The sequence below is a fragment of the Chroicocephalus ridibundus genome, chromosome 4 (genome assembly GCF_963924245.1).
Source record: "Chroicocephalus ridibundus chromosome 4, bChrRid1.1, whole genome shotgun sequence".
NCBI lineage: Eukaryota > Metazoa > Chordata > Aves > Charadriiformes > Laridae > Chroicocephalus > Chroicocephalus ridibundus.
This window is the reverse complement of record NC_086287.1, coordinates 73,911,962-73,934,687: the sequence shown is the minus strand read 5'-3', so window position 1 is coordinate 73,934,687 and position 22,726 is coordinate 73,911,962. Positions and strand designations below refer to the sequence as shown.

The following is a 22,726-nucleotide window of genomic DNA, read 5'->3' as shown; positions in this document are numbered from 1 at the left end:
TGTCCCTGTCCCGTCCCCCCTCCCGCCAGGGCGGGGCCTGTGTCCCGCTGCCCGCCCCCCCCCCAACACCGCTGCCCGCCCGGTGTCCCGGGGCAGGGGCGCCCCCTGGCGGCGGCGGGGGGTGGGGCGCCGGCGGCGGCGGGTATAAAAGGCGGCGGCAGGCGGGCGGCGGTGGCAGCGGCGGCGGCGGCGGCAGCGGGAGATGGCCGGCCCGCAGCAGGCCCCGCACCTCCACCTGGCCGAGCTCACCGCCTCCCAGTTCCTCGACGTCTGGCGACACTTCGACGCGGACGGTCAGTCCCGGGGCGCGGGGGACCCGCCGTGACACGCACACGCACACGCACACCCGTCCCGAAACCGGCGGGGAGGGCACCGGGCTGAGCATCCCCGGGAGCGTGGGGCGGGAGGGGGGGGACGACGACCGTGGAGAGTCCCCGCACATCCCGTCGAGGGGAGCCCGGAGGAGGAGGTAGAGCCTCCGCCACCGCAGCCCGGGGGTGATGGAGACCCCCCCCCCCCCGCCCCGGGGCGATGGAGAGCCCCCCGGGATGATGGAGAGCCCCGGGATGATGGAGAGCCCCGTCGGGGGGAGCTCCAGGATCGAGGGGACGATCGCCCCCTCCCCTCCAGGACCTCCCCGTCGGGAAAGGATGGGAAGCATCCAGCACTGCCCCCCCCCCCCCCCCCGCCGCCCAGGACCCCCCTCCCCAGCCTCTGGGATGTTGACCCCCGCGTCTCCTTCGTTGGTTCCCCCCCACGAGGGTCGCTCAGGGCTGGTGTCACCTCTGGGTGCTGGCCGGGGGGTCCTGCCCTCCCCGGTGTGGTCCCCCCGCCCCGAGAAACCCTTGCCCAGTGCCCACCATCAGCCCCCTCCGTCCCCCCCTGCCTCCACGGTGGCCCATCCTTGGCACCTGGGCTGCCTGGAGGTGTTGTCTCGTTGCCACCAGCCTGGCCCCCAGGGCCACCCCCTTGCCCTGGAGGTGGAGGGGTGACAGAAGGGGGTGTCCCTTGCCCAGAGCGGGGGTGAGGAAGGGCCCCCCCCTCCATCCCCCCCCGCCTGCTCCCTAGCCCCCTAAAACCTCTCCTCGGGGATGCTGTGGCAGCAGCTGTGTCCCCAATGGGGATGTCACCTCCCCACAGAGCCACAGCTGGGCATGCCACCCCTGCTCCCTATTACGTCCAGCCCCAAAAAGGGTGCGGGGGGAGGGAATGCAAAAAAACAGCATCATTTTGGTGGGAAAATAGTTTATTTCAGCGCCGTGGTGCAGAGAAGGAGGCTCAGCCCACGGGGGACAGCAGCCCAGGGGAAAGCTCCTGTCCTTCCCCGGGTCTCCTGTCCCCCAGGGGAGGTTTGGGCACCAAAACCCTCCTGGGAACTGTGTCACGCAGTGTCCCCAGCTGTGCTGCTGGAGCCAAAGCTCTGCCAGCGCTGGGTGCCCTCCTGCCCGTGCCATCGGGTCCCCTCCTGCAGCCCTGTGGGACACAGGCACGGCTTTCCCGGTGACCGCTGGAGCTAGCGCCGGAGCAGCTGAGGGGCTGGGGAAGGTGGGACGGTGGCACCCCGGCGGGAGTAGGCAGCTCCTGCCGTGGGCATCCAACTGCATTCCGGCAGCGCGTCCCGCTGCGCCCTTGGATGCGCTCCGTCATCTCCCAAACACCGAGGCAGGCAGGGATCCAGTTTGGCCCGCCGCCCCCGGGCAGGGCAAGGCTGCGGCACGGCAGGCGCCCAGCCAAGGAGGGGCTCGGACGGCGGGGCAGATGGTGGCCTTGATGAGGACGGTGCTCGGCCGATGGGCGCGGGGCGATGGAGGGACACAGACGGGGCCACGGGGCGATGGAGGGACCCAGACGGGGCTGTCTCACCCAAGCTCTTCTCTGTGCTTACACCCCCCCGACGGGGCTTTCACCCACTCCCCCTTACGGCTCCTCGGGCCCCAGAGATGTCCCCTTGGGTGTCTTTGACATCCTCGCTTTGCCAGCCACGGTTGTCCCGTGGCTCCACAGTGCAGGGAGGCTCCGAGGTGCAGCTGCACGGACCAGCCGTGTCTCTCCGGAGGGGATTTTCCATGCTGCTCCGCACCCCGCCGCGCTGCGGACACGGATCAGACCTGTCCAAGCTGCCGCTTGGGGAAAACCAAGCGACCGGCCTTTTCTTGGCGTTATTCTTTTTCCTGGCTCAAAACTCTTGATGATGTTTGGGTTTTTTTTCCAACTGAATTCAAAGGAGCTTGGAGCTCTCCCGCGCCCGCCAAATCAAAGCCCCTGGGAAAGGGAGTGGAAAACCAAGTCCCTCGGCGGTTCACACCCGCACCCCCGCCATCGCCCGAGCCCCCCGTGGGGGGGCAGAGATGCTGCTCCTCCCTTGGGATGGGGCCATCAATGAGGAAGGTGCCCTGGGACTTTCCCGGGCGCTTCCAGCTGGGATGTGGATGGGTTATTCCCAGCCTCTGCCTCGTAGCGGGGAGGAGACGCTGCCGGGGAGCCCAGGGGTGATGCTGCCGGAGGTGGCACAGAGCAGGGCGCTGTGCTCCGAGCCTCCAGAGGCTGAAATGGGGAGGGGGTTTGGGGGGGATGCCCGTGAGGAAGCTCCCTGGGGGCTGCGTTCCCCAGCTGTGCCCAGATGTTGGCAGGAGGGAGGATTTCTATCAGGGTGGTGGCAGGGCTGAGGAGCTGATGTCCTCACTGCGGTCCCCTGCAGCCGGTCGCCTCCTCGAAGCCACCAAGGGCCACTGCGGAGGGAGCGATGGCTGGTGGGGTCCTGGCTGAGCCGTGGGTCCTGCCGCCGAGCATCCCGTGAGCAGGGAAGAGCTGTGGATACCCTGGGTTCCGTAGGACCCACATCTCGGCACAGATATCAGCAGCGAGGGCCGGGGGGGGGACGGCACGTGGGACAGGGACTTTCCTGAGCCCCTGGCCACCTCGGGAGACCTGCCTGGGGGGCTGACCCCAGCCCGGGGGGGTGATGCTGTGCCGGGGGCCATGTCCCTGTTCCCTGTTTGCCCTGGCTGGCCCCCTGCAGCGGTCGCAGCCCTGGTTAGGGGATGCTCAGGAAGGAGAGATTGAATTAAACCACCCGGTTACAGCATCAGATGCTGAAAATGCGGCAAACACCGGGACGGGGACAAAGTCCCCTGCGACGGGGATGGGGACAAAGCCCCCTGCGACAACACGGAGGGGGGCTCCGGCTCTCCGCAAATTCGGGTTTGCGTAACACTCATTGGCATTTCTTTGCTGCCACGGTCGCCTGGGAGCCGTGTCCCCATGCGGAGGGCGACAAGCGCTGCATCCCGGGGAGCATCCCGCCCTCTGAGACGGGGGTGGGGGGTTTAATGGCATTTTTTCCTTCCCCAGGAAATGGCTACATCGAAGGCAAAGAGCTGGAAAACTTCTTCCAGGAGCTGGAAAGCGCGAGGAAGGGGGCGGGTGTGGTAAGGGCCTCTCCTGGTTTTGCTCCTTCCTTCGCCCATTCCCTCCTGCCCGAGGGTTCAGGCCCATATCAGCGTTGGGAATGGCACCGACGAGCGAGCGGGACCAGGGCGCCTCCGGGAGGGAAGTGGGGGGGGGGGTGCACTGGTACGGGGAGGGGGGGTATATGGTTCCATCCCCTCTCCTTGCCGGCAGGACTCCAAGAATGACAACTTGGGTGACAAGATGAAGGAGTTCATGCACAAGTACGATAAAAACGCAGATGGCAAAATCGAGATGGCGGAGGTGAGTGGTGCTGGCCCCGCGGACACCCGGGATTGCTCGTGGTCCTCCCCCTGGGATGCTCCTGGTTCCCCCTCCCCCGGGATGCTCAAGGTGCTTCCTCTCGGGATGTTCGAGGTCCTCCCCCGCCCCGGGAGGCTCGTGTTCCCCCCTGATGCTCGTGTTCCCCGCAGCTGGCCCAGATCCTGCCCACGGAGGAGAATTTCCTGCTGTGTTTCCGCCAGCACGTGGGCTCCAGCTCGGAGTTCATGGAGGTGAGCAGGATTCGGTCCCCAGTGCCTGGCTCCACCCCGGAGAAACAACTGGGAGCTGGCATTGCCCAAACCCCCGCCTCAGGTCTCCCCCAAACTCTTGGCTTTGCCTCGGCATCGGGAAAGAAGCGAGGTGGGACGTCCTGGTGTGGCTGGTGCTGGGGTTGGTGGGGGAGAGCGGGAGCGTGGTGAGTTTTCCCAGTCCTCAGCGCTCCTCGGGCACCTCGTCCCGGTCTCCAGGCGAGGTGAGCTGCGGGGATTTGGAGCCATTTCTGTAAATTCCCCCATCCAGGGGGGGCGTTTGAGGGATGTGCTGAAGCAGATGCCACCCCAAAACCTCACCGTGCCCTTGAACGGGGTGAAACCCATCCACGGCGGGGGGGACAAATCGCCGATGGGGACCGAAACGCGTCTGGGGGTGGAGGGGGACGTGCAGCATCCCAGGGGAGGGGGGGACAGAGCTTGCGCTTGGAAAATTAAACCAAGGTGGAGGCGATGGCTGAAAGATGAGCGCCCCGTGGCATGAGGTGGGGGTAAGTGGGTGCTATTGTTTAATTGGGGGAGGTAATTAAATATTAAAGCCTGGCCTTGCATGGCGGGGTGAGGAAAATGGCGCTTGAACTCCTGGCACGGGGCTGAACAAAAGCATCCAGCCCCAAGGGACAGCGGGTGGCACCGCTGGGGCCACCATGAGCCGGGATCGGAGCTGGGGAGGGGGCTGGGGAATGCTGCGGGCAGGGGGACATGGGGACACACGCGTGTCGGTGGAGGGGATGGGGGGTGCCAGCCCACGCTAATGTGGGTGGGCTGCTTTGCAGGCTTGGCGCAGGTACGACACGGACCGCAGCGGCTACATCGAAGCCAACGAGCTCAAGGTGGGTGACAGGCACAGGGGTGGGCTGGGACAGGTCCCCCAAGGGTGGGACGTCCCCACCGGGGACACGGGGACAGCCCAGCCATGCCCTCTCCTTCCAGGGCTTCTTGTCGGACCTGCTGAAGAAGGCGAACCGGCCCTACGACGAGCCCAAGCTGCAGGAGTACACGCAGACCATCGTAAGTGGGACCTCCGGGTCCTGGGGGACCATGGTCTACCCCCCCCCCCAGGGCAGGACATGTCCCCTTCCCAGGGGGTCCTGCCACCCCCTGGCGGGTGGGAGGGAGGAGGAGGCAATGGGTGACCGGGTGCCGCTTGTGTCCCCGCAGCTGCGGATGTTCGACATGAACGGCGATGGGAAGCTGGGCCTCTCGGAGATGTCCCGGTAAGGACACGGGTGGCGAGGAGGGGGACAAGACAACCCGAAACGCTCCCGTCTGGGAAGAGTCTGCTCCAGCTTCCGAGAAAAACTGTTTTCCTCTTTAATTTGCTTTTCTTTCTGAGCAAAAAGTCATTTTTGAATTAAAAAAAAAAAAAAAGTGTCTTTTCCCAGCTGCTTCCCGCTCATCCCTGCCCTTCTCTTTTTCCAGACTTTTGCCTGTGCAAGAAAACTTCCTTCTGAAGTTTCAGGTAAAACAAAAATTATAATTTATAAAAAAAAAAAAACCGAAACCAAAAGCAAAACATTCCTGTTGCCTGGCTCTGTCCCCTCCCTCACGCGGTGGTGTCCCTTGCCCTGCCTAGGGGATGAAGCTGTCCTCCGAGGAGTTCAACGCCATCTTCACCTTCTACGACAAGGTAGGGAGCCGCGGCACAGAAACTGCCCCAAATAAATACAACTCCCCCAAAAAAAGCCCAAATCCCAAACTACCTGGTTTTGGTTGGGTCAGTTCCCCGCCCTGGTCTGGCTCTGGGGGCGCTGGAGTCAGATCGGGGGGGTGCCCTGGCTCTTGTCCTTCCTCCCCTGCGGATGTGCCTCCTCATTATCCAGGATGGAAGCGGCTTCATTGACGAGAACGAGCTGGACGCGCTTTTGAAAGACCTGTACGAGAAGAATAAGAAAGTAAGTGGGGAAGAGAAGGGCAGGCGGGGGGGGACGGAGCCTGGGCCTCCCCCCCCACCCTGGCCTCCCCCTCCCCCCCACCCCACCCCCCCCCCGATGCCTCCTCCTCTCTCCCAGCAGCATCCTCCACCCTACATGTCCCCCTTGTCCTGGGGACCAGGGGAGATGCTGGTCCAGATGCCAACCCTGTGTCCCCATGGGGGAGCTGGGACAGGGGGGAACCCAGCCTGGGGGTACCCCCCAGGATGAAATGGGGTACCTAGCCCCCTCCAGGCCCCCCCATGCCTCCTTCCCTCTCCCAGCAGCATCCTCCACCCTACATGGCCCCATTGTCCTGGGGACCAGGAGAGATGCTGGTCCAGATGTCCCCATGGGAGAGCTGGTGGGGGGGTGTCCTAGCCTGGGGGTGCCCCCTAGGGAGAAATGGGGTATTCAGCCCCCCCTAGATCCCCCCAGCCCCCCCCCATGCCTCCTCCCCTCTCCCAGCAGCATCTTCCACCCCCTGTGTCCCTGCTCCATGGGGACCAGGAGACATGCTGGTCCAGATGCCAACCCTGTGTCCCCATGGGGGGAGCTGCAGGGGGATGTCCCAGCTTGGGGGTCCCCCCCAGGGAGAAACGGGGTTCCCAGCCCCCCCCCACCCCCCCCACCCCATTCCTTGCAGGAGATGAACATCCAGCAGCTCACCAACTACAGGAAGAGCATCATGAACCTCTCCGACGGGGGCAAACTCTACCGCAAGGAACTGGAGATCGTTCTCTGCAACGAGCCCCCCATGTAGGACCCCCCCTCCCGTGCCCAACGTTTCCGCCTCTTCCTCCCCAAAAACGAGCACAACGGGGGAGCACCCAACTGCTGGAGCACCCAGCTGCCCCCCCAGCAGCTCTTGAGTTTGCTGTAGATGGTTAAAATCCCACTTTGGGGGGAAAAACTCTTTATTTTTTTTGCCCCCATCCGCCTGGTTGGTTTAATTATATATAATTTTTTTTTGGGGGGGTGTTCATTTTCGTTCATTTAGTCTTGAGTTTTTATCGTTTACCAAAGAAGAGTTTACAAATAAAGTGGAGTACTGCTAGACCGGAGGCCCTCCCAGTTACTCCCAGTTACTCCCAGTGACTCCCTGGAGGTGCTGGCTTCAAGATGAGCCCCCCGCCCCTGCCACGGGTGTTGGTGGGAACAGGGTGCAGGCGTGGGTGGGGGGTATGGGGGGGGGGGGGGGGGGACAGCCCCTCTACTGCCCAGTATGGCCCAGTTCAGCCCTGTATAGCCCAGAATAACGCAGTAGGGTCCTGTATGGCCAAGTACAGCCTAGTATGGCCCAGTACAGCCCTATACAGCCCAGTATGGCTCAGTACAGACCAGTATCGTGCAGTGCAGTCCTATATGGCCATGTACAGCCTAGTATAATCCAGTATGGCCCAGTACAATCCTGTACAGCCCAATCTGGCCCCGGACAACCCTATACATCCCAGTATGGCGCAATACAGTCCTATATGGCCCAGTATGGTTCAGCACAACCCTGTACAGCCCAGTATGGCTCAATGCAGTCCTAAATGGCTACGTACAGACCAGTACAACCCTGTATAGCCCAGTATGGCCCAATACAGCCCTGTATGCCTCCATATGGCCAAGTACAACCCAGTATAGCCCAGTACAGCCCAGTATGGCCCAATACCACCTTGTACAGACCTGTATGGCCCCATACGGTGCTGTATAGCCCTATACAACGAAGCACCAGCCTAGTATGGTGCAGCACAGTCCTCTACATCCCAGTACGCCCCAGTACAGCCTGGTACAAGATGGACCAGTACAGCCTAGTGTGGCCCACAGCATCCCAGTCAAGTCCTTCGTATCCCAGTACAGCCCACCACTTCCCAGTCAAGGCCTCCATACCCCAGTACAGCCCTGTACAGCCTAGTATGGTGCAGCACTGTCCCCTATGTCCCAGTATGCCCCAGTACAGCCCCGTGTGGCCCACCACGTCCCAGTACAGCCCCATGCAGCCCAGTGCATCTCAGTTGAGCCCTCCGTATCCTAGTACTGCCCAGTGCGGCCCACCATGTCCCAGTCAAGCCCTCTGCATCCCAGTACAGCCTAATATGGTGCAGCACAGCCCTCACTATCCCAGTATGGCCCACTACAGCCTGGTACAAGATGGACTGGTACAGCCCAGTGTGATCCACCGCATCTGAGTCAAGCCTTCCGTATCCCAGTACAGCCCAGTGTGGCCCACCATGTCCCAGTCGAGCCCTCCACAGCCCAGTACAGCCCTATAGAGCACTATACAGTCTAGTATGGTGCAGCATAGTCCTCTATAACCCAGTATGGCCCAGTACAGCCTGGTACAAGACGGACCAGTACAGCCCAGTGCGGCCCACCATGTCCCAGTTGAGTCCTTCACATCCCAGTACAGCCCTGTACAGCCCAGTGCGATCCATGGCGTTCGAGTCGAGCCTTCCATATCCCAGTACAGCCCAGTGTGGCCCGCTGCATCCCAGTTGAGTCCTCCACAGCCCAGTACAGCCCAGTGCAATCCACCGCGTTCCAGCCGAGCCCTCCACATGCCAGTACAGCCCAGTACGGCCCCGTACAGGCTAACATGGTGCAGCTCAGTCCTCTATATCCCAATACTGCCCAGTACAGCCTGGTACAAGACAGCCCAGTACAGCCCAGCGCGTCCCAGTCGAGTCCTCCATATCCTAGTACAGCCCAGTACAGCCCGGAACGGCCCGGAACGACCCGGGACGGCGCGGCTGCAGGGAGCCCTCCCGTCCGCCAGGGGGCGCGTGCGGCCGTGAGGCGGCGCGGGGCGGGGCGCATGCGCGGGGCGGGGCGTCAGTCCGGCGGCAGCGCGTAGAGGTGTCCGCTCGCCAGACCCCGGTTGCCGATCGCCGCCATGGCTCTCCTGCAGACCCGCCGGCTCCTCGCCGCCCCGCGCTTCGCCGCCGCCCGCGCCAGGTGAGGGCTGAGGGGCGGCTCGGCCCCCGGGGCTGGCGGAAGGGGAATTTCCCGCCTCCGGGCCCGGTGTCCCCGTGAGGCGGGCGGGGCGGGGGGCTGCGGGGAGGAAGCGTGTCCCTGCCCGGAGCCCGTAGGGGCGGCCGGTGACGTCGGCCGTTGGGGAAGGGGGGTGTTGCCATGGTAACGGCGCTGGGATTGGCTCGGGGTTGCGGTGGGTCGGGGGGCGCGCGGCGCCTTCTTGCGTTCTGATTGGCTGCCGCCGGGGCCCGGCGCCCACCGCCAGCCTGCCCTTGAGGAACCGCCGTGGAGGGCGCGGGGCCGGCATGGACCGAGCGACGGGGCCGGGGGGGCCTGGGCACCGGGAAACGGGGCTAGGGGGTCCCTGTGCCCGGGGAAACGGGGTCGAGGGTGGCCCTTGGCACCGGGAAACCGTCTGGGGCCCTTGCCCCCGGAGAAGCGGGGTCCTGGGGCGGGGGGACCCTGCGCACCGGGAAACGGGGCCGGGGGGGCTTTGTGCACCGAGCAGTGGGGTCGCGGGGAGCCCTACGCCCCGGGAAACGGGGCCGGAGGGAACCTGTGCCTCGATAAAACCGTCTGAGGTCCCTGCATCGCGGGAAGCGGGGCCGGGGGGGAGGGAGGGAGTCCTGGGCCCCGGGAAGTGGGGCCGTGGGCGCACCCTGAGCTCCTGGAAATGGGGCTGGGGACCTTGTGCCCGGGGAAATGGAGCCCCGGCGGGGGCCCTGTGCACTGAGAAACCGGCTGGGGCCCCTGCGTCCTAGGAAGTGCAGCCGGGGGGGGACCCTCTTCACTGAGCAGCGGGGCTGGGGACCCTGCACCCTGAGAAACGGGTCTGGAGGCCCTGTGCCCCGAGAAATGGGGCTGGGGTGCTGCTGGTGGTGTGCAGCGGGGCTGGCGGGGAGGGGGGGGAGCACCTGCACCATGCAATAGGGCCGGGAGCATCCTCTGCACTGTGGCCAGCGTGCTGCTGGTGGTCTGAACCAAGAAATGGGGCCGGGGGCATCCTGTGTGGTGGGACATGGGTGCTGCTGGTGGTGTGGTGCTGCTTGGGTGCGGCAATGGGGCCGAAGGAGCCTCTGCACCCAGAAGCAGGTCTGGGGTGCTGCTGGGGGCATGCACCGTGACAGGGCACAAAGGACCTGTGCACTGCGAAATGGGGCTGGGGTCCCGCTGCCTGTCACACACCATGTAGCGGGACCAAAGGGACCCCCACGGACCATGAAATGGGGCTGGGAATTATGCACTGTGTGGCGGGTCCGCAGGGGCCCCGTTCCCCATGAAATGGGGCTGTGCTGACAGTGTGCAGTGCCGTCTGTGTTAGAGCCCTACCTCTGGGTGTGCAAAACCTGGCATGAGCGGGACGGGAGCGAGGACCAGTTCTGCACTGGGATCTCTGGACTGCCCTGACTCTGAAGCCAGCAGAAGGATGGGTGGAAGGACGCTGGGTGCAACTGGAGCCCTGTGAAAAGCCCAGAAAAACTCCACAAAGTACAGGTGACCTGAGAGCCACAGGGCGCTAGCGGGGGATGCCACCGTGGCCCGGTGGCCAAGGAGCAAGAGCGTGCAAAGGAGTCTGGGCAAGGCCTTGCTGCTCTCCAGGGACCTTTGGCTCCTGGCCTGTGCCGCGTCAGGAAGCTTTAAGAAACCGTTCCTTGCCCTTGTCAGTGCAGGAAAGCAGTGGGTTTTTATTTCGCCATTCCAGCAGCTAAAGAAGGTTATTAGATATTGATTAATCCTCTTCTCTCCAACATGGCCTCTCAATACCCTGTGAGATGAATGCTCCCAGCCCCTGCTTCTTCTGAGGCAGCCCTCTGGCTCTCCTCAGCCATCTAGGAGGAGCAGGCATCTAGAACTTGTGTTTTCTGCCCTTGGACTATAGTGAGCCTGCGAAAGGTATACAAGCTCGCTGGCGATAGCTTTGCTTTTCTCAAGTTTGTTAAACAGCAAAGCATAAATTACCCTGTTGAATCTAGGTCACCTAAAAGAGACGCAGACCATCCCTAGCGTAAGAAAAGAGCCTTCGTGCACAGCCCTCAGTTTTCACGTGCACGGTGTGGATGCCAAGCAGCGATTAGCAGTTTGTTTGTCCCTTATCTTCAGCAACTGGGAGCTGTTAGCATCGAAATCGGGACAGAGGGTAAGAGATGGGAAATGGTCAAAATGGCTCCCTTGACAAACAAATGCTAATTCAGGTGATAACTCAGTCTGCTGCTCTGATGTATCACCAGACAGCTATTTTAAATGCTTTTCTCCGTGGGAAGCTTACCGCAGCTGACTGGAGCAATGAATTTTTAGGCTTGAAAGGACGGTAGTAGCCAGCAGCCTGTTGGCATTGTTCTTGTGCAAATATTTGCTTTAGCTGTGGTATCCGGACAGCTTCGCCTTTGGCCCCTCCGCTCTGGCTTGCAGAGCTGCTGCAGGGCCTTTGGCAGAGGGTTTCAAATCCAGTATCTTATGTGTCTGTCCCTCAGGGGACATGGATTGGCCTCTTCACAATGGAAACCTTGACTGGACTTGTGAACACTTGCTTACCTACAGGAAAACTTGCTTTCTGGGCTTGGCTTGAGGCCATGAGCATGCTCTTAGGTCTCTGCAGCTCGGGCCATAAGTTCCACCTACGTTTTTGAAGGGTGTTGCTGGTTTATGCAGAGTTCCTGGTGCATTTTCCTACCTTCTCGCCCCATCTGTCACGCTGCGTTGCAGCTGGGCATTGAACCGGCTTGGAAGACCAGTCTGGCTGAAGAGTACGGAGACTACTTAAATACCAGGTCTGCTTGGCATCTAAACTCCGACTTGGCCACCCGTGTTCGAGTCCCATAGCTGGAGAACATGTTTTCTTTGGCCTACATCGGGTATCCCTCAGGTAGTTCAACCCCAGCTTAAACTTGCCTTCGTTTCGTTTTCCACACTGAAATACCTCCAGCCTGGCAGAGGGGATGTGCAGTTTATAACTTTGACCTTTATTCAAGACGCTTTTAACAGCTCAAAATAAAATATAACGCAGTGCAGAGACAACGATGTTACAGTAACATAGGGGTAGTGGTGCGTTAGGACTTGTGACCGTGGATCCCTAGAAGATCTCCCAAACCCCTGTCTAGAAAGCTTTGCCTCTGCGATCTCTTGGCTATCCTGAAGTGTTTGGACAACTCAGCCTGGGCTTTTTTCTCCTGTCTCCCTGGAAATGGCAGAGGAGTCTTTCTTTTGCCTTCGCCTGAAAACCTTCAGGCTGAGAACGGGAAAATCAGTCCTAAACCTACCCTTCGCTGCCTTAAGCCGATAGAAAGACTGGCTCAGAACGAAAGTACTTGACTCTCGGGAGTGCTGCAGCTTAGGTAAATGCCCACGGGATCAGCATTAATTGCAGCATTATTAGAGCCCAGTGACCTGCTTAAGTGTGTGCAGGATCGGGACCTAAATACCCAAAACACTGTAAGCCGCTTGGTGAAAAGCCCCGCAGAAAGAAGGTGCCGTCACCATCTTAAAAGCAGCAGCTCTTTAAAATAGATGGCTGGGCTCCTGCAGCCCTCCATACCAAAATAACCTTAGACCAGGTAAACTGGGGAGAGATATGCTCCTGTGCAGAGTGTATTTTTGTCTTCCCCTGCCCCTCCATTGCTGGGGAGAGGTTTTCCTGAAGCAGCACTGGATGCTGCCTGAACCTGCAGCTGGTTTTTGCCCCGACAGCCCCCTCGGCGCGTCCTGCTCAGGTTGGTTCCCCCCCGCCTCCATGGCTCCCTCTCTGCAGGGTGTGTGTTGCTGGCACAACTGACTCATCCTCCTTTCTGTGTTGATCCTGTACTTAACCAGAGCGGTAATTAAGACTTGTTAGTGGTCTAGAAAATGCTAAGCACATCTTCCATTTTTAAACTACCTGAGGTGGCTCTGCCTCGTACGTGTTTGCTGCCCTTTTTTTCACAGGGCCCGTCAAGAGGAGAAAGTGAGGCTTTTTATTCAGAAATACTGTGCCAATGGAAAGAGCAGTTAAGTCTGAAGACGTCAAATGACGTTTGGGGCTCCGATGAGATTCAGTCTACATACACGTGCTAGTGCAAAGTATGTTTATGTCGTGGCTAAACCGGGTCTAAATGGCCCTAAAACAGGGGCAGAGTGGAGGAGGAAGATGATTTTGTGAGTTCTGCTGATCATGTGGCGTTTGAGCTTCCTTAACCCGCCTCGTCCTGCTGCCTTCAGCTGTGCTGTGTCTGTCACCACATTGTGCAGCCGGAGGTCTGTCTGTCCTGGGGCTGGCTCCAGGCTGCCTGCATTGCCTGGGGCAGGATCCAGCCCCAGGACAGCATTCCCGGCTTGGGAAAGCTTGTTATCTTCACGTGAGCAGCAGCATTAGCTGCGGGAGCCGTCTCGCTCTATGTTTCTCCTTTAACAATCAAGATTGAATCCTGTCCCAGAGGAGATAAACCAAATCTACCTTGTGCTGCATGCTTTGTCCCCCATCAAGCTCTGGGATCTGAGTAAGCGCCTGTGAATCAGAGTGCTCACAGATGTGCGGAGTCCTCTTCTTTAGTGATCCTGCCTTCAGGAGGGGGCTGTTACAGCCGTGGCTCCCTGTCAGGCAAGTTAAAAACCAGCACACCTCTTCTCTTGCACCGTCTACAAATCCAGACGTGGGACTGGGCAGAGGCTGTGGCCAAAGAGAGAATAACGGGTTTCTTTTTATAGCACCGGCCTGGTCTGCCCTTGACATTAAGAGAGCCTCTCCATCTTCAGGATGTCCTGCCAAAAGGGCAGGTTTGCAGAGCGGCTGCTGGGGAGTGGAGAGCAAAGCTCCTAACGCTACTTGACTGCAAGGGAAGGAGCCTTCATGGGAGAGCTTGTCGCTTGCCACACTGAGAAGAAAGTGTCCTCTGCCATTTCCAGGAAAACAGCATTTGGCTATGACATCTCCCTCTTCGAGTGAGGCAGAGTTTGTAGGGCAGGGAAGGGAAATATCTGCATTGAGTCAGCCAGGGTTGTGGGAAGAGCGGATTAATTTTCATGCACAAAAGCCCCTCCAGGAGTTTGGAACAGGTTCCATATTCATCCTTTGTGCAATTGCCTGGGTCTGGCCAAGGTTCCCTGGAGGGGACTAACCTAGGTGATCCCGCATGTAGGCTGTGAAGAGGCAGCACTTGCCCAGAGCATAAGAGTTTAAGGCTTGTGGTCCTGGGGCCTTTCTGGTGTCGCACATAAGGCAAGCAGGGCCATTTCTAGGCATTAATGACTTGGACGGGGTCAGTTGTTATCAGCCATGGTGAACCGAGGCTCTTTGCCTGTTCTGCAACGTGAAAATCATGGAGCATAATGGAGTTGTTTGGGTTTTTTTCCCCTGGGCTAATTCTCTTAGCGCTGCTTGTACCTTTTCCAGCGGTTTAAAGACTAGATTTCCTTTGAGGCTTTCTATCCATGTTGGTGCACGTCCTTGCCCAGTTCTCAAGCCTAATTTTTAGCTTCTTTTTTTCCCTTTCAGCTCATGGTGGTCCCACGTGGAGATGGGTCCCCCCGACCCCATCCTGGGGGTGACAGAAGCTTTCAAGCGCGACACCAACTCCAAGAAGATGAACCTGGGTGTGGGGGCGTACCGGGATGACAACGGGAAGCCTTACGTCCTGAACTGTGTTCGCAAGGTGAGCCTGGTGCTGGCTGCTGGGCAGGGCCGGATCCAGCTGTGGGGCACCCTGGGGGTTCAGGGAAGGGGAAAGCCTCTAGGCAAGGTTTGCCTGTTGGTCCTTAGAATAAACTTTGTCTCTAACAGAGCAGGACAGTGTTCCTGCATGTCTTCCTTAGCAGTACTAATGCTTCTGAGACACAACAGAACCGGTTGTTAAGCAGTAGGGGGATAAAACAGGGAATATGTGCCCTGTTCCCATCCAGGTAAATCTAATTTGTTGCTGACTTCCGCAAGCTCTCCAACCCAGCTGTCCTTGGAACTTCAAGGTGTTTCTTGAATAGGCTGGTGTTCCCTGGGCCAGCCCACATGGGAGGAAAGAGCTGACATTGTCCCCTTAATGGATTAGTCTTAGAAATTCTGCTGAGCCGTTGTTACCAGTTTCTCCATAAGCCAGTCTAAAACTTCAGCCCAGGGAGCTGGATGTGGACACTGCCCTTGAGGGGATTACAGAGCCTTTCAGGGCTGCAAGCGTAGAAATAGGCTGTTAAATAGCTGGCACACAGATTGACTGGCTGGTCTCCTTGGCGTAGGGAGGGTGCGTTGTCCATGTTTCTCATCAGTTTGGGGTTTAAATCCACCCCTTGCCCTCACTCTCCCTATGCCAGCATGTATTGCAGCTGGGTCACAACCGGGAGCCTGGGTGGTGTCACAGGAACAGCTTCCTGGTGGTATGTGAATCTGCCATAATCTGTCCCACTACCCTGGGAGCACAGATAGGGTTCCCGGAGCACTCCGATGTCCCCGTCACTGTTTTTTTTCCTCAGCGTGTCTCCTTCTCTGCTGTTCTTGGTTCCACTCTCTGATTCTGTGCTAGGTAGGGACTTGGACTGGTTTCTGATTCGAGATCTGCTTGAAAGAAGTAGAGATTAGCAAAGCTGGGGGGAGCCATGTCTAAGGGTTGGGTGAGTTAGCTTTCAGACAGGCTGCTTTCAAAATCGCCTGAGGTTTCTGGATTATTTTTTTAACCTGCTCCATCTAGTTCAATAACGCTCCCAGCATGACGAGGCTCTGCAAAGGGCTTGCTGCCCTCCCTGCTTTTGGGATGTCTCCCTATGGAGAGACAATCTCTGCCTTTCAGTAACAGTCAAGTCTTGCCTTCCTGCAGGACAGTTCCTACTTGGGCAAAGAAACGTGCGTCCTTGTGCAGCAGCGTTGACTTGTCACGGGCTGGAAGCGGTGCTTGCCCCTGGCACCGGGTTTCCTGGCTCTGTTGTGCCAATGCTGGCACCCACCGAGGGCTCTGGTGGCCGCTAGGCACCTTGCCCTATGGTAAAAGCTGAGTGTCACCTGAAATGTTTACTGCTGCCCTGGCTTTGAATGAGCCCTGATCTCTGAAGGGAAGCTCCTGTAAACCAACCTTTGCCCCTCTTAATCGAGCAAATGTGAAGAGAAGCGACCTTGAGCTGCCCACCGTCCCCTCCATGGCGATGCCTTCCTTGCTGAATGTCTGTCTTCCTTCCCAGGCGGAGGCCATGATAGCATCCAAGAAGATGGACAAGGAGTATTTGCCCATTGCGGGGCTGGCGGATTTCACCCGGGCATCCGCAGAACTGGCTCTGGGTGAAAACAGTGAGGCTTTCAAGAGCGGCCGGGTAAGGAGCGGGCTGGGAAGCAGGGGGCGGGCAGTGCTGTCTGACGCATGGTGGGTACATGAGTGCCCAGCAAAAGTGGAAGGACTGGCAGGGGTCCTCATGCCTCTGAGTTGCAAGCTGGCCAGACCCAAGGCTAACTGCTTCTTCTGAAGGCTGGGGTGAAACAGCCCTTGCTGAGGAGGAGATTTGACCTTATCAGGGGTCCCAGCTCCCTGCCCTGTAACTGGAGTTGCTGACCCACGTGGTCCCCTCCAGCCCCATGTCCTTGTTTGGGTGAGCTGTCGCAGAGGTGTGCTTCTGTTAAAGCTGATGTAGTGACAGGGCTCTTCCCTGTGTCATATCATGGCTGCTCAGATTCGTGTATTTGTTTCTTCCCTTGCAGTACGTCACTGTGCAGGGTATTTCTGGGACTGGGTCTCTGCGAATCGGAGCCAACTTTTTGGTGAGTCCCTGGCCAGTGGGGGAAAGAAAGGACATCTTCTGACCGGAGCTGAATCTTTCGGGTTTTCTAACTGCTTTAATCTGTTCAACCTTTTTGAATGCTTTGTCTTTCTCTTGAACAGCAACGGTTCTTCAAGTCTAGCCGCGATGTGTATCTACCCAAACCATCCTGGGGCAATCACACACCCATTTTCCGTGATGCTGGCATGCAGCTTCAGGCTTACCGCTACTACGACCCCAAGACGTGCAGCCTTGACTTCTCTGGAGCCATGGATGACATTTCCGTGAGTTGCCTTTCGTGCCTGGAAGCAAGGAGGTGCTGTGGGCAGATGGCCTAAATACGATGCCTGAAGGCACCAAATCATGGCTAGAAGCCTTGCAGAGCGTGTCTAAGCTGTCGAGGGCAAGACAGCTGAGGAGAGTGCTCAGATGTCATTAATAATTCATTCTCTGTAACATCTTCCGTAGAAAATTCCAGAGAAGAGCATCATCCTCTTGCATGCTTGTGCTCACAACCCCACTGGGGTGGATCCCCGGCAGGAGCAATGGAAGGAGTTGGCGGCTTTGGTGAAGGTGAGCAGTAGAGTGTCCTAGGGGCACTGTGCGCTTCCCGGGAAACCACATCTCTGGGCTTTCATGGGTGGTGTCTGGTCTTCACTGCGCTATAAGGTTACTCCCTTCCCTGAAGCCGGGATGGGTGTCATGTTCCTGTACTGAAGACAGGAGCCAGACAAGCGCACCCATAAAGCTTCTAGCTGACCATTAGACCTTCTGCTGGCACCTTCCCAGGAACCTGGGGTAGGGAGACCTGAAAGGAGAGTAACAGGGTCGGCAGAGTGAGCTGTGATAACTGGAAGGTGGCTCCCAGTGCTGGTGTAATAAAAATGCCAGAAGATCTTCCATGTGGCCGGTGTCGTCTTGCAAGCTTCGGCTGGAAACAGATAGGGGCATGTTCTTCCTTCATCCCTCTCTTCCTCCCTGCCGCCCCCTCTCCTCCCTTGAGCTGTAGCCAGTGAAATTTGTTTGGCTTGAGGATGCCTGGCCATAGTAGTGTCCTTAGAATTGGTAGATATCCAAGTGGCCTCTGGGGCCTCCGGATTCCTGTGGATCTCTTGACTGAGGGGCAGTGTGGCTGGGTTATCCGCCCGGAGGCGTTGGGAGGGGCTGGCACCTGCCTAAAGACTTCCCAGGTGGTTTTCCTGGAAACTGATAATACAGGAGACACCAAAATGGAATAATTTATTACTGGTGAATCCAATTGTGTCTCCTGGGTCAGACTGCACAGCCCATAAATGCACTGGGAGGGTCTTGACTTGCCGTTTTGATGTGTGGTGGGTAGCTGTGGGGTTTGGGCTGCCTTCCCTGTGGCAAACGAAGGGGAATGGTACTACTTGTGGAGGAGAACTGCCTGCATGGCTCTTTACAGCCTGCTGCCGTGCTCCCTGGAGGGGTGTTCAGCTCCTCTGACGCTCTCTCCCCTCTTTGCTGGCAGAAACGAAACCTCCTCGTGTACTTTGACATGGCCTACCAGGGTTTTGCCAGTGGGGACATCAACCGGGATGCCTGGGCTGTGCGGCATTTCATCGAGCAGGGCATCAACGTCGTCTTGTCGCAGTCCTATGCCAAGAACATGGGGCTGTATGGTGAGTAGGGCAGGTGGTGTGGAAATGGTTTCATCCAGGCTGCTGGAGGGACCCTGCTGCCTCTGAGCTTTAGTAGTTGGTGTCCTTCTGCTGCCTGCGTTCATCCTGCAGCACTGATCAGGGCACAGGAGACAACCCACTCGAGAAGGAGACCCTTGTCGAGAGCAGGGCTCTGCTAAAGCTGTGTGGCATTTGGATAAGTCCTGCCTCGGCCCTGGGTATCCAAGGGCAGAGGCTGGGACCTGATTGCCCCCTCCCTCTTTTAGGAGAGCGTGCGGGTGCCTTCACGGTGGTCTGCAGTGATGCAGAGGAAGCCAAGAGGGTTGAATCGCAGCTGAAGATCCTCATCCGCCCCATGTACTCCAACCCACCCCTGAATGGAGCCCGCATCGCCTCTATCATCCTGAACACCCCTGACCTGCGGAAGGAATGGTAAGAGGGAAACCCTGGCGCTCACGACAGCGAGACGCGAGGTCTCTTTGGCAGCCCTGTGCTGTGCTTACTGCCTGCTGCTGTCGTGGGCAGCTCAGCTTCAGGGGTACAGTCACAACCCCGCACCACCCCTTTCCTCTGGAGAAATCCCTGCTCGTGTCCTGGCATCAGCTGGTACCAATCCAGCCTGACACAAACAGGTTTCCCTTGTGTTACCAAGGCAGAAAACACTGTAAAGGAGGAGGTAAAGCTCCCTTGGGATTGAGCGCTGCAGGAGCTGCCTACCCAAGGAGTAGAGAAGACAGACGAAAAGCGTTGTAGCCACATAGTATGTCTCACACAGAGGAACTGGAAGCGTAAGCCCCCTGTGAATGAGACGCAGGAATGTAACCCTCGTGCCTTAAGCCTGCTTCCTGGCATCAGCCTGTGCTGCTCTCCCAGCCCCGTGGTGGTGAGTCCCTGCTGGCAGCTGGCCTGGCAGAACAAAGGCTGGCAGTGTGCGGTGGCCTCGCTGGGAGCTGCGTTCCTTTGGCAGGCTGATGCTGGTGCCTGATCCAGGGCCCAGCAGAGACATCTCCTAGCTGTGCTTGCCTTGGAGCAGGGCATGTCTGCCTGCGCTGGGACATATCAGAGGTTTAGGTAGCGCTGCCATGGGGCCTCCTACTCACCTGTGGCTTTCGGAAGCGAGAGGTGCCGATGGTCTGGTAGTAGTGTCCAACAGCCATGGTATAAATAAATAGCCATCATCTTCAGATCCCGGGAGAAAGAAGCAGCTCCCCAGCTGGAGCTACAGGTTCATGCTCTCTGGTCTTTGCTTATCTGCATCCCCCGTGTTTTTGGGGTACGAGGCTCTTCCAGGTGGAGGGGGTTGATTCCTGGTAGGCAGGGAATTGGTGTGTCCCAGCCCTGCTCTGATGGTTCCTGGGTTGGCTTCTCAGGCTCGTGGAGGTGAAGGGCATGGCCGACCGGATCATCAGCATGCGGACGCAGCTGGTGTCCAACCTCAAGAAAGAGGGATCCTCCCACAACTGGCAGCACATCACTGACCAGATCGGCATGTTCTGCTTCACTGGGCTGAAGCCTGAGCAGGTAAACGCAGTTCCTGTGGTCTCAAGGTGTTGTTTGCAGTCCTTGTCAGTAAGATATTGACTGCGGGTGCCAAAATGAGCCTTTGTGGGCAGCTCTTCCTCTAGGAGGAACATCCTCCAAGCCCACCACGCTGGAGCCTCATGGGGATGTCTTGTTTTGCTCCCTGCTGTGCTTGTGGAGGTTGAAAGCAGACATGGCCTGCTTATCTGTCAAAGGAAGGAGTTGCTTGGTGCCCCTCTGAGGTGACTTTAAAGGTCAGCTCAAGTGAGGTGACCCTCCTGGCTGAACATCTGCAGTGTTCGTGTGTTGCCCGGAGCTGAGTAGCATCTCTTGGTTTACAGGGTGGCACTGCTGGCTCTGCAGGTGGTGGGATGCCATGTCTGCTGGCTCCCAGTTCCCTTTCAGTTCTGGCAAACTGGGTAAATTTGCACTCTGCTAACAGATTAGAAGTTGGCTGCGGTTTGAACTCTGCTCTTTCCCCCTCCAGGTGGAGCGGCTGACCAAGGAGTTCTCCATCTATATGACAAAGGACGGACGAATCTCTGTGGCGGGAGTTACGTCGGGCAATGTAGGTTACCTGGCTCATGCCATCCATCAAGTCACAAAGTAAAGACAAAGGTGTGCCCTGGAGCCGGTGGCCTTCCCTTCCCCACCGGTCGAAGATGGGGAGGGAAAGGAAACAAGCAGAATACTTCCAACCACAGCACTTGACGCCGCTGCTGAATGTATCTTGTAGATGAGTTGTTGTAGAAGCCTAGTGAAAACCACCCTGCGTTGTGGAGCAGGGACATCATTGCTGGCTCCTGCTCGGCACAGCCCTTGTCCCCTGCTGTCCATCCTTTGTCCATCAGCCCCAGCACCCATCCGCGCTGGAGGAAGCAAATGCTTAGCACTGCCATCCTACCGGCGTAGGCACCAAAGGCTTCCCCACGCTGGTTTCTCCATGAGAAGGCTTTGTGAGGCGGCAGGCGGGGAGCTGGGAGGGCTGCTCAGGTACACCCCTGCCACATCCTCGGCCCATCCCTGCTGCCAGCAGGCTCCGTCCCGTGGGCTGGGCAGCACCAAAGTTGCCCTCCGACAACCAGCTCTGAGGACTTCTCACTACTAAAATCTGTTCCATTGGTGGCTTTGCTCTTTTCCATCTGGGACTCTCCTTTCAGGTGTAATTCACAGTGGCAATGGTGTGGGGGGCAGTGTCCCTGGTTCTCCTGACTTCACTCCCCCGCCCTGGGGCGAAACAGTTTCTTTCCCCCCCCAACCCCCAATAAGAACCTCCTCTGAAAACTGCTCTCTGTTGGTCTCTGCTTCTCCCCTTTCCTGTACCACCCCCAGCAGAGTCTGTGTGTGTCCCCCACAGCCATGAGGCAAGAGGTGGGCCCTGCTGTGTCCACCCTCGCATGAGGTGTCCCTCATCTGCTCTGCTGACACCAGAAAACAGGAGGGAAAGATTCCTGGGGGAAGTCAGAGCTGCCGACTCAAAAAGCATTCTGTCCTTTTGAACTGAGTGTCCCTGAGGCCCCGTGACTCACTGGGCTCTGATTTTTAATCCAAATAAAGTGGTGCACGGCTGTGTTGAGCTGGGGACTTCCTCCTCTCATCGTGCAGCTGGATCCTGTTCCTTCCGTGCACCAAATGTTCCCTCTCAGGGATGTGCCAGCGCAGGGGATCTTGTATGGCCAGTGAAACGCTCATCTCCAGAGCATCCTACCTGGAGAGAAGGTAGTTCCCCGCTCCCTGTGCCCCAGCAGCACTGGGAGGGGGGGTGGGCTGAGGCTGCCCCAGGTGGGACTCAGTGTCATGGAGCTGAAATTGAAGCCTGCGGGGTTGAACGTGGGCATCACTGGGGAGAACATGAATTCCCAAGGGCTGTCTGCCCTGTGCCTGGCCACTGGAGCACAAAGGAGTTTACAGCAGGCAAAGGTCCCTCCTTAGGTGGTCCTGGGCGGGGGGGGGTTTATCTTGGTCTGTGTGAGCTTTCTCCATCCGCTGGCACCTTTCCCCTCTGCAGCCGTACCGAGGCATTTAGCAGAGTAGTCTTCGTTTCTCATTCCTGCCCAGAGCAGCCGTGTTCTCCTGGGAGCTGGGACGGGCCCATCTAGTGCAGAGGAGCTGCTTGTGCGGGACAGGGAGGGCTGGAGCCCCCTTGCTGCTCTCTGACAGACCCTTTGCACTTCAAGGGCAACAACTAAGGGCGCATTAAAAAGAGCGTGGCCAGCAGATAGAGGGAGGTCATCCTCCTCCTCTACTCTGCCCTGTTGAGGCCACATCTGGAGTGCTGTGTCCAGTGCTGGGTTCCCCGGTTCAAGAGCAACAGGGAACTGCTGGAGAGTCCAGTGGGGGCTACGAAGATGTTGAGGGTCCTGCAGCCCCTCTCTGCTGAGGAAAGGCTGGGAAACCTGGGGCTGTTTAGCCTGGAGAAGAACAGACTGAGGGGGGGATCTCATCAATATCCAAAGGGCGGGTGGCAAGAGGACGGGTCTAGGCTCTTCTCAGTGGTGCCCGGGGACAGGAGAAGGGGTAATGGGCACAAGCTGGAACACAGGAAATTCCATCTCAATATGAGGAAAAACTTTCCTGTGAGGGTGGCAGAGCCCTGGCACAGGCTGCCCAGAGAGGTGGTGGAGTCTCCGTCTCTGGAGACATTCCAAACCCACCTGGACGCGTTCCTGTGCCACCTGCTGTGGGTGACCCTGCTCTGGCAGGGGGTTCTACAAGATGATCTCCAGAGGTCCCTTCCAACCCCACCGTTCTGTGATTGTTTACACGTCTGATACCCACAGCCTCTGCTTGCTCCCATGATGTGTGCAATAAACCGCTTTCCATGCTGCTGCCGCTGCCATAGGTGCTGCCCCACGGCGCTGCGGGTTCTGGTGCTGTGGTCCCCGGTTCTGCGTGGCTCCAGAGCTGCCTCCAGGTTGCGGAGAGCCCTTTTAACCTCACGTTAGGCCTTTCTGCTGCCCCTTCTGTTACAATAAAAGTAGAGCTGGAGCAC

At 58.6% G+C, this 22,726-nt stretch overlaps 2 protein-coding genes across 2 annotated transcripts; both read left to right on the top strand.

Moving 5' to 3' along the window:
• The first annotated feature begins 157 nt into the window (after positions 1-157).
• CALB2 (calbindin 2) lies at positions 158-6,962 on the top strand. Its single transcript, XM_063332288.1, has 11 exons — positions 158-293; positions 3,352-3,428; positions 3,622-3,711; positions 3,882-3,962; positions 4,778-4,834; positions 4,935-5,012; positions 5,163-5,218; positions 5,424-5,463; positions 5,578-5,631; positions 5,825-5,896; positions 6,561-6,962. Exons 1-11 carry the CDS (start codon positions 203-205, stop codon positions 6,675-6,677), a joined length of 813 nt encoding a protein of 270 aa, XP_063188358.1. The 5' UTR covers positions 158-202; the 3' UTR covers positions 6,678-6,962.
• Positions 6,963-8,698: 1,736 nt separating this feature from the next.
• Positions 8,699-21,310, top strand: GOT2 (glutamic-oxaloacetic transaminase 2). Its single transcript, XM_063334126.1, has 10 exons — positions 8,699-8,854; positions 14,337-14,493; positions 16,001-16,129; positions 16,512-16,571; positions 16,693-16,854; positions 17,039-17,143; positions 18,063-18,213; positions 18,480-18,645; positions 19,584-19,734; positions 20,222-21,310. Exons 1-10 carry the CDS (start codon positions 8,793-8,795, stop codon positions 20,342-20,344), a joined length of 1,266 nt encoding a protein of 421 aa, XP_063190196.1. The 5' UTR covers positions 8,699-8,792; the 3' UTR covers positions 20,345-21,310.
• Positions 21,311-22,726: the final 1,416 nt, after the last annotated feature.